General features: G+C 33.3%; 1 protein-coding gene across 11 annotated transcripts in view; it reads left to right on the forward strand.

Moving 5' to 3' along the window:
- The window catches only part of NRXN1 (neurexin 1), a 976,600-nt gene that overhangs the window by 82,528 nt on the left and 877,588 nt on the right, over positions 1-16,484 (forward strand). For 9 of the 11 annotated variants that reach the window (XM_012727414.1, XM_012727413.1, XM_012727415.1 and 6 more), the window contains exons 3-5: positions 11,401-11,418; positions 14,935-14,964; positions 15,748-15,759. The exons of 1 other annotated variant lie outside the window; for it this stretch is intronic. In XM_012727414.1, the coding sequence (XP_012582868.1) occupies positions 11,401-11,418; positions 14,935-14,964; positions 15,748-15,759 (60 nt within the window). The remainder of the gene's footprint in view (positions 1-11,400; positions 11,419-14,934; positions 14,965-15,747; positions 15,760-16,484) is intronic. One more of the 11 variants, XM_012727416.1, reaches the window with a different exon arrangement.

The following is a 16,484-nucleotide window of genomic DNA, read 5'->3' on the forward strand; positions in this document are numbered from 1 at the left end:
CGGGCAGGCCAGGAGAAGTCTGCCACGCCATGTGGATCACCTCTGGGGCAGGCAGGGATCGAACTCATGCAGAAGTGGTTTTAGCCTCTTAGTGCTGTGCTTTAATCCACTGCACCACCAGAGAGGGCCTTTGCCTTATTCTTCATGCAAAACTATTTAGTCCATCATTTCATCTCCTAGATGATTTTATTTGCCCACCCTCCCCCCCCCCACTTTAGTATTAAACATATATTGTTTCCACTTGCAGGCTTACTTTTCTGTACCACCTACTTACAATTTAGGTTGACCGGCTCAGTAGTACATTTATCATTAATGGACCCCTAGCAGGATCTAGGACATTTATATTATAGAGTTAACTAGAGTAGGGTGCCACCTTTTGCAACCTTCCTTGTCCCTGTTATGTTTTAGTGTTGCAAGAAACATTGATTTTGTTAGTGTCCATTTGGCTTATTTTCCTAGTGTATTACTCAAAGAGAGGTCTAATTTATTGGAAATGAAGCCTGATTTATTGTAAGAGATTCATCATATGAGACTGTGGAATAGAGGGTACTTTTTCCAATAAACCACTGTTGTTAAACTATTATATAAAAAAGACTGTCAAAGACTTAAAGACTATGACTGATAATATTAAATGACCTAATGCAGCAATACTGGAAAAAGTAGGTAAAATTTATGAGTAAGTAGATATAAATTGCTGAATTTACTTAAAATTCAAAACAATGTTTTCCTTATTATCAGTGGGGTTTAAGGGAAAGGATTTAGGAAGGTAAGTGTAATAAGTATCCAAAGTACACAAGTACAATAACTATATCTAATTTAAATATGTTATTTAAAAAACATGAATTTTAATTATTTCCTTTCAAGAACAACAAGAACATATTAAATATATGAACAGTTTGACAATAATAGATATTGCCAGAAAAGTATTATCTATTTTAATTCTTAGCAGTGCTTCCCAGTAGATTTCCTGTAGTGAAGGAAATATTCATAATATGTGATATCAAGTCCAATAGCCAGTGACCACAGGTGGCTTTTACAAATGTGGAATATAGCTACTGCAACTGAGGAACTATTATTTAATTATAATTAATTTTAATTGAACTACATTGGATGGTAAAGTTAGAAAATGCTTATTTTCTAATATCAAAAAGCATAAAATCAAATAAATGGGAGATAGAGAAATTTCAATTTGTTCATGAAAGAAAATATTACATGAGTGTGTCTGTGTATGTGTCAGAGACCACACACAGATGTCAAAGTCCAGATCTGACAGGTGGCCGGTCTGGGGTCTTTTTCTTGAAGGATGAGGTGGTGTTGGCAGATGAGCAATTGAGACAGACACTGACACTCTAGCTGGTGCAAGTATCTCCTACTGAACATCTCAGAGGGTCTTTATATGTTAAAGCAGGCAGTGAGATTACATCAACAAAAGCATTGAAATAAAGTAAAAATAATTATTACATATATTTTATAGTCACCTGGAGACACCCCGGTCTCATACTGGAAAGAGACTTATTCATCTTAAGAAAAACATAAGAAACAATCAAGGCTTCTAAATATACCTCATTGCCCAGCATAATCAATCACTCGGGAAATTTGGTAATGTTTAACCACCTTACTAATTCTCTAACATAGATTCTTATCCCTATATCCTGTTGTTCTAAAAATCATGTATTCTTAAGAATATTACTAATATATTGTTTTCCTAAAAGTTCTACTATTGCAACTTATCATTCTTATCTAACTCCTATAATCATTGTCATAGTCTGGTCTAGGCAAAGGATATCTGATCTCCATGTCACCTGCAAAGTGCTCACCTTTAGAGCACACCAGAAAATCACCTCCTGGGTGAGATTCCAGTCACCTGCCAAAGTTAGCTTAACACAATTTTGTTTCCCATTGTCTTCAGAGCCACAACCTGTTTTTCCTAGACTCTTGCAATGTTAATTTCTATTATGTATTATGCCAATTAATACTTTAACCAAGTTAATTTAGACAGGCCAATCATATAATCAATTTTAGACTATTATTAACCAAGAACAAATGAAGTTTCAGCAGGCGTTGCTATGGAGACTCCCATGGTTTTATCTTCTTTGGAGGTTTAGAAAACCCCTCATCTTCTTTGGGAGTCTCTCCAATGCCCAGACCATGTCAAAGACAACATTGGTTGCACAGCCTACATCATGTATGTGTGTATGAGAGACAGTGCACAAGCTAATATAGATGCTTGTGATGGAATCTATGAATTGAAGTGGTTACAATGTAGTTTTATTGCTGCACATTTCACTTTATTTTTAAAAGATTGATTTATTTGTGCAATCAAAGAAATGGGGTGTAGGCCAGAGAAAAGGGGAAGTAAGAAGACTCACCAGTACAAGAGTGGAGAGCATAAATGGCAGATAGACTGAAGTACACTGCTGAGGGGAGCAGTGGGGAAGACAAGAGAGGACTGCTGTGCTATGAGGGTCAGCTCCCTGGCTGGAGATTGAACTCATGGTGCAGTCGATGGTACTAGCTTGATATGACTTTAATTCCAGTGCCATCAGGCAAGCCCTGCTACAGATTTTTTTTTAAAGATTTATTTATTTATACAGAACTAGGGTACAGAACAGAGGCTCAGGGGTGGTGAGAGGCTTCACCAGAGACAGAGTGGGGAGCAGAACAGGCAGATCGACGAAGTATACAGCTGAGGGGAGCAGCGGGCGGGTCAGGAGAGGTCTGCCACGCCATGTGATCACCTCCCGGGCAGGAGGGAATCAAACTCATGTGGAAGTGGCTTCAGCTTCTCAGTTCTGTGCTTTAACCTGCTGTGCCACCAGGGAGGGCCCCTGCTACAGATTTTAAAGCAACAAACAATGAAATACAACTTTATGGAGTTATTCCGAAGATTAAGTATTAACTTTGCAAGCTGTGTGAGTCAAAAGAAATCATTTTACACATATGTCAAAGAATACTTGGGAATATTGTATTTATATTATTCTTTCTTAAAAAATAGAATGAACTGTTGGAATGATGGAATTAACAATTCAAAACATCTATATAAGCCCAAAAAGAAACAGTGAATGATCAGTTTGATAAAGATAAGGCAGAGAATTATAAAACTGCTTTAAAAACCTGTATTTGTAGTGATTTTTTTTTTTTTACTTTTATGGATCAGTGAATTGATAAGACATAAGAAATACAATTCTTGTCACTTGCTCCCTCTTCAATATGAGCTTGCAGTAATTTGGATCTAATTAAGTACTAGATACTAGTTAAAGAAACTGTATATGAAATCTTCAAAATGGAACATGGCTTGTATTTATGAACAAACTGCTTTCCTCTAAGACTAGCATAAAACTTTTTATTTTACAAAAGAAAATGAGTTAGTAAAATTCATTTAGTTTCTCTTCTTCCTTGTCTATTGAGTCACATTTTGAAAGAATAGAATCTGCTATTTACTTCTGCGGAGATTTACTTTATAGTGCATATGTAAAAGGAATGAAAGTAATATTTTTAATCAAATTTGCATTTTATAACTAAAATAAAAAGGCAAATACACTTAATAATTCATATAATATTCATATTATATTCTAATTCATATTATGTTGCCTTACCATCACAATATTTAACTGGGGATGGAAGTGTCTTTTCAGATATTTTTAAGAAAAAATAAAATTTTATGTGCTGTGAATAAAATGAACACTTTAATTTTTAAAGATGACAAGAGATTTATGGAATATTATTTTCTTTTTTTTTCTATTACTTAGAATACCCCAGATGTAAGCACATTCATTAAACCTGAGCCTGTTTTTCTGTTACTAAAATAGGACAAAGATTTTCTAACTGTGTTGTTTCCCCACCTCCACCCCCTCACTGAGAAATAATTTATTCTAATAGTACAGGGAAGAAGAGGGTTAGGACTTTTGTTTGTTTGTTTTCTCAATAAAGGCAAGAAAACCATATTAATTTTTTTCTTTGATTTTATAAAATTAGCACATAATGCTATTAAGAAAATGTAAATATTTTCCCTAAAATATTTCTACCTTATAGCAGCTATCAGTGGAATGTTAACTGCAATCCTCATACTCATTTAGTCTGTTACTTTCAAAAAAGTGATAATAGATTAATTATGATAACAGCTCTAGGAATAGACATTCCAGCTTTACATTATTTTGTCCAAATTCTTCATTTTAACTCTATTTTTTAAAAAGATTTATTTATTTATTCATACAGAACTGGGATACAGGTCAGAGATGCAGAGGGTGAGAGGTTTCACCAGAGACAGAGTGGGGAGCAGAACAGGCAGATCGACGAAGTACACTCCTGAGGGGAGCAGCGGGCGGGTCAGGAGAGGTCTGCCTCGCCATGTGGATCACCTCCAGGGCAGGCAGGAATCGAACTCATGTGGAAGTGGTTTAAGCTTCTTTGTGCTGTGCTTTAACCCGCTGCGCCACCAGGGAGGGCCCATTTTAACTCTTTTTAAAAATAATTTTGAATATCTATAGAAACCTGAACATGGGGACCTTAAAATATATGTTCTCTACACTTAGAATCTTCTACTTTCTCTTTGAGTGTCTTGGACAAGTCATCCAAATATTGTGAGTTAACTGCTGAGATGTATAGAGATTAAGATATTTATTGTATTTAAGATGATAAGACTACCCAAGTACTAGAATACTATTTTTTTATTCTTTTTTCTCTGAAACATCTTCAATAATGTACTTAATGCATTTCATAAAACTATATATAAATATGACATTTGTTCTGCTTATAAATATACAGTTAACCCAAACAGTCTTTAGACTGTATATTGTCACATTATAGTTAGGAGGTAGAGAATAGTATAACTCTGTGTAAACCACCAACTTACAGCTATTAAATTGAGCCATATTAAATTATTGCTGTTTGGTCCATTTTGTTCTGAAAATAGTAATTTCATGTGGTTCAAACTCAGATGCTATTTGGACTAAGTGATTTCAGCTTTGGGAGAAGCAGAATAACTTTCCATAACAATCTTCCTCTTGTTGAAATACCTACACTTGATATTTCATTCATGACAGGTAATATTTTAGTCAATCCTGCGAAAATCCTGGTAAACTTTAACATACCACCTAATTTTTTGTGAAAAGATCAAAATCATCCCCTTGAAAATGGTTTCCTGTGACTTCTGTAAACATTAATATTAGATTGGCCATGAATTATAAAATATGTGTAATTATCTTGAGTTTTAAACACTAAAAAAATGTAAAGCTAGAAGTACTTAAGAACTAAAAGATCCTTTTAATATTTAGTGCATTTTTACTTTCACACTATTTGTTACATGTGAAGTGGTCCTATTGAGTTAAACATGCCTTACATCATTTCAAATAAAATTTATTCTCAAGTATAACATATATAATTATACACATTTTGTATATACAGTTGATAGGTCAATGAGCCATATTTTTCTAGTTTACATAAATCTGTTTTTAAAGATTTATTTATTTAGGTGTACAGAGGTGCAGGGATAGTGAGAGGAGTCACAGGATTTCTTTCTATAATATTGTTTGCTTTGTTATGCATTTGGGTAATTTCTGCTTAATTTAACACAAAATGTGTCTTCTTTATATCAGATAAGTTAAGTAGATTTGATTTTTGACTATCCTGAGATTCTAAATATAGAAATGACTACAGTGATCAGTAGTTGGGAGTTTATTTAAATAATCCTTGTAATAAAATAATTTGTGAGTTAGCTATACATCAATCAGAGCCTACTAGTTCTCTTGAAAGAAGGGTCATTAGTGTCCTTACGTGGAAGTTCACCTATTCTCCATTTGAATGCTGGTGAATCTTGTACACTTTATAACATATTTTCCTTTTTGTTTAAGATGTATTTATTTATGCACACTAGAACTGGAATACAGGTCAGAGGTGCAGGAGTGAGAGGATTCCCCAGACAGAATGGGGAGCAGAAGAACAGACAATACATTGCTGAAAGGAACAGTGGGTGGTACAGGAGAGGTCTGTTGTACCATGTAGAGCTCCTTTTTGGCCCGAGATTGGCCTTGTGCTTCAGTTGCTGTGAAAAGCTTTGTAGTGCCATGCTTTAACCTGTTGCATCACCAGAGAGGGCCCCTTTATAGCACATTTTCTGCTAGTAGTGCATAACCAGAGGATGTCTCCTGTTCATGGTTCATAAATAAAATCATTCATGAATACTGGGTAAGTCCTCATACTCATCAGAAGTGATGATAGGTTGCTTAGGTAGGTAGGAATGTGTTTAAGTTTATTCTCCTAATTCTAATTCACATGCTTCCTGCTGTCTTCTAAAATATATTAACTTCTTAGAAAGTAAGCACTACTCACCTGAGTACCCTGCTTTCTTGAGAAAGTTCTATAGTAGTGATTAAGCTTGGCTGGCAGAGTACATGGCACAAAATGTTATTTTTTTAAGATGTATTTATTTATGCATATCGAACTGGGGTACAAGCCAGAGTTGTAGGGGCAGTGAGAGGATTCACCAGAGACAGAGTGGGGAGCAGAACAGGCTGACTGACAAAGTACACTGCTGAGGGGAGCAGTGGGTGGGTCAGGAGAGGTCTGGCATGCCATGCGTGTCACCTCTGAGGCAAGGATCGAACTCATGCTTTAGCTTCTTAGTGCTGTGCTTTACCCGGTTGCACCACCAAGGAGGGCCCCAAAATGTTATCTTTAATTCCATATCAGGAGATGTTCAGTTATCAGTAAGCAATAAATGAACAAAAATGAGTGACATGGCACAAACACTGTAGAATGTGCTTGTCACAGATTTTATGGTCAGTGTTAAATGTGGTGATCCGAATGTAAGTTTAGTTACTGAAATGAATATAGAAATTTTTATTTTGAAAGTTTACATGCAGGGAAGAATTGAAGCAATAAAGCAAAATAAAATCCTTGCAATAGCTCCTCATGAAATATATATATACATATATATATATTTTCAATATTTTAAATAAATAAATGATCTTATTTATTACATTTTCCCATGGAATATAAGGCAAGTTAAACTTTTCAAACAGTTTCATAAAGTATTAATTTATTACATACATATTACATACAATATTTGAATCATGTATCAAATGTATAGTGAGGTGTTGCTCATAATCATTCTAAAGAAATGTATTTAGAGTTCCAAGTGTGTTTCCAGGAATATTTGCTGGAAGTAGGTTAGCGGTACCCACCTTTGAGTCCTAAATAGTGAAGAAAGAGAAACAAATTAGGTCCTTTAGTAGGTTCCCCTCTGTTGAGGACCAGGATTCCAGCAAGTTGAGTGGGAGTGTCGTTTGGGTGGATTTAAAACAACTTGCTGTGGTCACCACTTAAAAGTATTTTGAAACTATATAGATTTCTTTCCCAACTTTTTTTTTTTTCCTTCCTTAAGCCACCATAATAAACCTATATGCTTAACGTGCTGTGTGAAACTCTTCTTGATTCTGGCCAGTGTTTCTCTTCAGCTGCTTCTCACATGATTTCATTCTCAATGATTTCCTCCATTTCCCAGTCCTTGAAACATCCCCAGAGTGTTGAGGTTTTCTAAAGACTTTCACTGCTAATGCCAAAAGAAAAATAGAATAAAAACAAAGCTCCATCCTGTGTCACCATGGGAACCAGACTTTGCTGTACTGGCATTTAATTCTCGAAATGAGGGGAAAGTCTTGAGAAGTAGTATGAGGAGCTGGAAAGTCAGGGATAGATGCTAGCAAGCTCAGTGTTACAATATACTACATTTTCTCTATTCCTCACTCCATTGGTTAGAATTAGTACCACCACATTAGTACCACCTTGGAGGGTGTGTATCTGTGTGGGAAGCCATCTGTGGTGGTAGTAGCAGTTTGATGGAGAAGTGTGAAAGAAAATGAAGGAGGGAAGTCACAAGCAAAAAGCAGGAAAGGAAGGAAACCCAAGAAACAAAAACCCAAGGGGTGGCATTTTTTTCTCCCAACCTCATATTGGAAATGTTAGCAAATGAGTTGACCATTGCTTATATATATATATATATATATATATATATATATATATATATATATGAAGGCATTCATGTTAGTAAAGCTAACTACTGATTTTACAAAGGGGAATTACTTCCAAATTTTAATTTATTCACTGGCATAGTTACATTTCTATTTTATTTATATTGAAACAGGATGATTTTTTCCCACTTTTTTCTCTTTTCCTAGCAGTATCTCATTAAAATTATGTACAAAGAACAGTGTCATAATAATTTAAAGCTACTTGACCATGCATTTTAATAAGCTAGGCACCAAGTAGAATTTTTTTGCTGTTGAAATACTCTTTTTGAAATAGTTTAAAAACATGCATTTAACAGTCTGTAGCTTCCTTTCATGTGATCATCAATCACCATATAGCCTATACTATGGTATCTGATTCCCATCTTTGTGAAGGAAGCCTCTGATATTTAAAAATAAATAAATAGATAAATAAAGTATTTTTCCTGATTCTGTTTTCATCATTTTCATAATAATAATAATAAAAAAAACAAAAGTGTGATCTTTATAGGTGTCATGGTCATCATAGTAATGTCGATTCTGAGAGACCCACTTCATGTACACAGCAGGATTAGGTCACCAGAGTTAAGAACCAGGGTTTTCTGCAAACCAAGAGCTTTTCCCTAACTTGACAGTGTCCTCAGGTAAGGTTGGATGGACTGCTTTCTACCTTACACTAAAGCAAATATACTGCTTTCCTTTTACACTGTGGCATGCCAATTTTAGCACTTCTCTCTGTTGATGCTCAAAACCAAAATTGTTTTTGAATGCATAAATATTACAGAGATGGCAAAATTTGATAGAAAAGATGCATTTTTTGTTTTAAACTTAAGATTCAGTGTTAATTGGAACATCAACTAGAAAATAAAAGGAAAATAAATACTTGGAGAATGGTTAAAAATGCAAGGGATATCAGAAGTTCTAACTGTGTCTTACTTCTAGTATAATGTATACTAATCATCTCTACATTCACTTGTTTTAAATAAACTAAATTTAACAGATGACTACTAAAGGGGTAAAATGAAATTAGAAGTAAGCAAAGCTATTATTTTGTGATTGAATCTCTGACAATATGTGGAAACTCAAGAAACTTTGTTCCATGTCAGATTCTTTTTAAAATAGGAGTTAATATAATGCCTTTTCTTTTATTCTAGTATTTAAATTTTTTTTTGTTTCACTGTAAGTTTTCTGAGAGACCCCTTTTTTGAATTGGGTCAAGTCAGGATTTGTTTGCATCTTAGATATAACCTGAATTTACATACAGGAAGGACCATTAGTTACGCTAGTTCTCTTTATGACTGAAAACTCAGAAAGTTGTTAGATGACAGTGCAGAATCACTGGCACCCTTTGTAGTTCCATGCCTTAGTCATCAGTGCAGTGAGAACTCACTTTTAGGGGACTTATAGCACCTTGATTTTATTAGTCCAGCTAGCTTTCCTAATATATTCCTTAGGACATTTATAAAAATTATTTCAACCTAGGGCCTGTTTATTTTGGTAGTTTCTTTTTCTTCCTAAAAGATGTTCATGCAGTCCTTTACAAAAATCCTTTCAGGTACTGTTCTATTCCAACCGTATTTACCAGTCATTGGCTTTGAGAATTTAAATAATACCATAGTAATTGGTAGACCTTTTTTGACCCTCCTCTAAATTCCAATTGTGTTACTTTACACATTAATAATATTAAAAATAGGTATCCCAAATGAGAAATAGATTTCAAAGGACAGTTAATTTACAATAAATCTATCCTAAATATTAAATTATATCTTGGCATGATTTTCAATATAAAGCAATAAAACAAAAGCCTTAATAAATTGTATTCATATCATGTCCAAATGACCATTGAAAAGTAACAAATGAATCTAATTCCTTATTTGGTAGATTGGAAACCAAAACAAAACAAGAAATAAATACCACATACCAAGTATTCGTATATATGTACATATATATATGTGTGTGTGTGTGTGTGTCTATATATATATGTATATATATATATTTGTTTCGAGTATACCCTAGCAAACCAATGATTTTTGTACAATACTATTGTCCTCATTTATTCACTATTTTCTAATATATGTTAAGAAATATTAGTAAATTTGCCATGTTGCTATTTCAAATTTCTAGCAAATATATTTAAACAGAATTGTCATTGTAATTTATTAGTAACTTCAGTCACTAAAAAAGGAAAAAGGCACATTTATAGTTGCTTTGGTTCTTAAGTTTTTATACTTGCTGATGTTTTGTTCTTTATAAATACGTTTCATCAAATGACCACTTTAATAGTATAGTTAATTAAATAAAGTTTAAGAGTAAGTCTACAAATGTTAACTTGGATGTATTTTATTGTTGAAAAAAAATCCAAAAAGTACTGAAACCTTGCTGTTATCCTAGTTCTCTGAGACAATTTCCATTACAGATCTGTTTCTCAAATGTACTTTAGTTGTCTAGTAATAGTTTAGATCACATTACTTACGTTGATTATATGTGATGAATAAATACAAAATTTGCTTATGTAGGTTTGTGTGTGTTTGTATATACACATGTATATATATATATATATATATATATGGAAGTATAGTTAAATATATAGAAATCTGTCAATACTGTATAACTATATGGACATATAGGAAAAACTTTGTGTAATATGTCATTATCTTAACTACATTCATATTACACACTAAACAGAAGTTGAGAGTAAATGAAGCATCACAAACACTGTAGTGTATAGTTAACAAATGGATTTTTTCTTTCAATAATTGCTTTTTTACTTAAAATTCTTTACAGTTAGCATTTAGTAACTTATAAGATATTATCATTTATAATAAAATATTAACCCTCTCAGTCAGATAACTTGCATATTTTAGTTGCATACATTTCCACTGTGTTTCTTTAAGGAAACATTGAAAAACCTAAATGCTGTTAATGGAAAATGGATTGCATAATTGTTAAAGTGGAAAATCTTTATGTAAAAGGCCGTACTATTTGTAATGAACTTTCCTTTGTCCAAGACCAAATCAGAGTGTTTCACTATAGCATATTTTATAATACCTAAAGCAAACAAACAAAAAATACCTTTCAAAAAACTTGCCTAGACAGACCACAACAGAAATGGAAGAATAATTTTTGCAAAGGGCAGTAAGTGGAAAGGCTTTTTAAAAACTTCTCTCTCAGGACACAGCAGGGTTTTTTTCAATTCGTCTCTCATTCTTTAAATGCTGCCAATGGGAGGGAACCTGCTTCCCATGATTTTGTTTTCCCCTTTGAATGGTAGTGATGGAGCACTTGCATGATGTGTTTGGTGCCTTGCATGAGGAAGACATGCAAAGGCAAGGTCTAGTCTGCATGCTGCTTAATGAATGTTTTTCCTTTTCTCTCCCTCCTTGTCATGTGCTTTCAGAAGACAACAATGTGGAAGGTGGGTGCTTTCTACCTTATTTTCCAACTCTCACTTACTTTTTATTTCTTAGTATTAATAAAGTACATCTCGAATTTAGACGGTAAGTTGAACTTCTTTCTGAGCACTTAATTTCTGGATTGTGTATCACTTTTCATATAGAATACTTATATTGTGACCACCATCAGTTCCAAGAATTTGAAACTCTTTAGCTCCAATCCATGATGGAATTTAGCTTCCCACATCAATCTTAAAATATTTACTGCAGTGTTCTCTATGGAAAAATGATACAATCCTGCTTCTTTCATTTTGAATGATAAAGTACTTCTTTGCATTTTTAACATATAGTGCATGATCCCTTCTCCATCTTTTTCTTGATCAAAATGATTTCTGTTGGAAATGTTTAGCATTGGATCATCTCCGGTCCATTGGTTTAGTTTCAAATGATGTGATTTAGAAAAAAAGAACACAAAATAAAATACCAATTTAAGTAAGATAAACTTAGATTAAAATATAAGCCATTGGCTCATGGAAATGAAAACACAACACTCAACTTGATTATTGGTAAGTATATTTGTAATATTCTATGTCTGTTAAATAAAATTACAGTATCTATTCAAGTTTTTCTAATGTCTATATTAAGGGTTTTTGAGAAATTATATATATATATATTTGCTATAGAATCGAACAAAATAAAACATTCTAATATTGTGATCTTTAAAAAAACTATCAATGAATCAGTGTGCTACAAAATAATGTCTAAAGAATAAAAATGCAAAAGTAACTAGGTAGAACACTTAATCATAAAAAGGAAGTTAAGTTTAATCAACTTGCAGTCAGAACCTTGACATTTCTTTCATAAACAATTTACTGGTATCTCTATATCAGGAGAAAACATCTGGTATCTCTATATCAGGAGAAAACATCTTAGCATCTTTTATTTTGCCATGATGTATTAAAAATATAGTCATTCTGTGAAAATAATTCGCATAGTGACACAGTTTTCATCTCTGGTTACTGATTGACACTCAAGTTGCTAAGATTTGGTGTCTCAAAAAAAGAGCTATTCGTCATAATACAAAGTTGATCAATGGCAAAGTTCAACATGATATTTGTGATTCTTCCATAAACAGTGTAATTGCTTAGGTTTTGAATATTTCTACTTTGTTATTTAAGTAAGACATTAAACTTTCAAAAGAAATCATCAATGACTATTTTACCAAGTGTTCAGTCTGTATATGGATTCTGTTTTTCTATATTATAATTTGAATTGCATGTTAGTATGCACTTGAAAAACATTATATTACCTTGCAGGTCTGACATCTTTCAAAATCAGTCTCATTTATGTTGTGCATGTTAATTGAGATTGATAGATTTTTCTTTAAAAAGTATCTTTACCTCTTTTGCATTTTCTTAACTATCTTATAAAATATTTCATGTTTTTTTTTTCTCTTTAAATCAGTGTATTACTAGGGACTTTAAAATCAACTTATAAACTTAAATGCCTCTCTTCTAACATATATTCATCCCATGAAAAATTTGACAAGATTTTCAGAGCATAGGTCCATAAACTAGCATAATAAAATTTATTCAATCATAATTTTAACCTCTCTATTTATAACTTGATTTTGACAATATAGTTCATCTTCCATAGAAGTAGGCCATTTAACACATAGAAGGTGAATGAATTCTTTGGTGCTAATTTCTGTCTTATTAAGATGGTATTAAAAACCATCAGAGGGGCCCTCTCTGGTGGCGCAGCGGGTTAAAGCACAGCACTGAGAAGCTGAAACCACCTCCGCATGAGTTCGATTCCCGCCTGCCCGAGGAGACCACATTGTGTGGCAGACCTCTCCTGACCCGCCCGCTGCTCCCCTCAGCAGTGTACTTAGTCGATCTGCCTGTTCTGCTTCCCGCTCTGTCTCTGGTGAACTCTTTCACCACCCCTGAGTCTCTGGCCTGTACCCCAGTTCTGTATGCACAAAATAAATAAATCTTAAAAAAAAGAAAAAAAATCAGAAATGTCTAATATACTTACTAAAAGTTAAAACTTATGCAATAATAATGACCTTATTTAATCTACTAAAGGGCTATTAGAAAATATGTATAATAGTTTTAAAGCTGGCATTAAAAGAAAAATTATATAAACTAGACAGATAAGCCACTATTCCTAAGCAGACAAAATGTAAACTACAAACAGATCATAAATGTTTTATCCTGCCTATAATTTTTGTTTGTTAAATCACTTAGAAAATAAAAAAAGAGGCTATATTTCAGAAATAGGTCCCTAGTATCTTAAATTGTTATTAATTCTGTAATTATGTGGTGTGATTATGTGGTAATCATGCCCATTCTACAGAAATATTTTAATGCCCCTAAAGTCTTAAGGAAATGTCATGTGTTTTCAGTACTGATGTAAGTAATGTATAATGTTATGTAACATAAATAAATTCTCAAATATAATTGAGATACCACTGGGAAATATAAATGCTTTTGAAATTTGTATGTACTATATTACTATAGCATCTTCTGATATCCTCGATATATTCATGGATTGAGGAGTAGCTTTGTTTTTAAAATTTAAAATAAAGATCTAAGAATTAATGCCCTTCAGTATAAAACATATCTTGTTGGTAGTGAAAAAAAATTAAAGAATATTACGAATATTCTTTAGAAAAGGATTGATCTTCAATCTGAAGTTAATCATCAAGCAAGAGATAATACATAATGTAAATAAAGCTAATTCAATATTCTTTTAAAAAGCTTCCTTGATGAAATCTAATTACATATAGAGATATATAGCTAAATATAAGCTCTGATTAACTCATAGTTTAGCATATAAGTAATTCAATAAAAAGCTAAATTTTGTTCTCTATAGAAAAGCATTTGAGTCTGTTTAAAGATGAGCCATTGCTTCTCAAAATCACTATTCAGTAGTAAATTCTAACCTTATAAGTGCATGTCTAATGATCTTTTTGCATTGGAACAAATCTAGTCAATTGCTACATGTGTCAGATAAGGAGACATTTCTGCATTCTCATTTCAGTGTGATTAAGAATTTCTTTTCCATTTAATTATGAAATTGTTCATTTTTCAATGAGGGGAAAAAGATCAGACCCAGCCCATATTTCAGGTATTCCTTTGTGTTTTAAAAAAAGTAATTTCATCACTAAAGAATGACAAGCCATGTGTGGCCATGTTCAAAATAGTCTCATCAAAGGGCATGAAGGGCAGATGCTTTATTTAAGGGATTGGTTGGATTTTCAGTCATCCTCTAATGCTCTTGATTGTTCCAAATGATACAGAGGAGAAATACACAGTGCAGCATATGCCAGTGTTTAAATTGCAGTTCTGTAACTCTTTGCCCCAAAGCATTCCAAGCAGGGGTTGAAAAAATGCTTTTTGATTTGCCGCTGTGATACAGACATGTCTCATAGGAAACAAGATGTCTGTCACTGAACATTTTTGTCACCGTGACAACCCTGCCTTCCCATGCTCCCTTGTTTATTGCTGACTGTGCTCTTGTTTCCCTTCAAGGTCTGGCGCACCTGATGATGGGCGACCAAGGTATGGGCTCTGTTCCTTTTCCACTCTGCTTTCAGTGTTTTCTTGTTCGATAGCTGCTTTAAACCATCTCTGCAAAGGAAAGGCAAATGCTTGCAAATTATCTGGCTGCAAATTAAATACATAACTTTTGTTCACATTTCTCCATGTGTTTTTTCTCCCTTTTATTCTGTTGGTTTGATTTTGATTTGCTCTTTTGACTTTTCTTTCCCTTCATTTTGCACTATATATACCTGCAAATAAATGAGACATTAAAAAAAAAAAACATGATTGAAAGTTTTCATACATTTTTCAGCACATGGAATTTTAAGGGTATTTATAGTAAAGAAAAACCGAGACCCATCAGAACTTAATCTCAATAAGGAATGTATTCGGTTTAACATACTGTATCAGAGAGAGTCCATTTTTCACCCATGCATGGCAGTTTGGGAGTATGCAGACATCTGTGGCTTTTGGCTTCTATAATGCTGAGTATAGTGTTCCACAGAATCAATAATTTTCTGCCTATGGTCATTGTGTATCTTCTTTTTGTGGAATCTTTTAAAGGGAGCATGGGCTTTCCAATTTCCTTGCATGCATTGTCTCAAAAATAAAAGGCCAATTTTGCAATGTGAACTGATTGTGTTTCCATTTGCTTTGAATCCTTATTTATGCTTCCTTGTCTTGTTTGATTTTCAGAGATCAGTGCATTTACATATATCCATAATTCTTATTGTTGTTTCTCTCTTCTTTATTCTCTTTGTATGGAAACCTTTTCTTCATGGAACCATTTCATCAAATCCATAGGTAAAAGTAAAGGTATTACATTATTTTACTTTTTAATATCATCTGTGTGGATTATAGTATGTAAGTTATGCAAATGTATTTAGACCTTTTGGCATTAGTAATGGGCACTGGGAGGTAGGTATGAGTGTTGAATAGTGTATGAATTTAAGGTAAGAAAATGCCATTGAAATGTTTCACTCTTTTTTTTGCTCTTTCAAGTGATAATTTTTTCTCATGTCAGCTGTCTGTTATAATTAGAATATTAGAAGTTTAGATATAGACTTCTGTCAATTTTGCAGTATCACTCAAGTGCAAAATGATGAGTGTAGACACCATAAATATATCATCCTCACACATTCAGCTCTGAAGTACACCAGTCATTCTGCATTGGGATACAAGTTTTTAAGCATGTGCAGCATTGAACTGAAACGATGTTGCTGTGGGCTCATTACCTTGTCAGTTGCTAGATGTCAGATATGAACATTAACACCATGATAACCTGAAAAGGGACTATCATGAAAGAGACAAACAAAGAAACAAACAAAAAATGCATTCTTTCTTTGGTGCTTACTAACTTTGATTTAAGAGCATTGTCAACCAGTTTACATTACCTCATCACTTGGTAAGTCAGGCATATGTACTCTTTGACAGCATTGGTGTCAAACTTCAAAGCATGTTTAATTTGCCATTTAGAATCATCCACATTGTGTTCAGTGTTTTCATTAGTAGGAAGTAGATGAGTAGATGTTGTGGTAAAT

The sequence above is a fragment of the Condylura cristata genome, unplaced genomic scaffold (assembly GCF_000260355.1).
Source record: "Condylura cristata isolate star-nosed mole 26May11 unplaced genomic scaffold, ConCri1.0 scaffold00020, whole genome shotgun sequence".
NCBI lineage: Eukaryota > Metazoa > Chordata > Mammalia > Eulipotyphla > Talpidae > Condylura > Condylura cristata.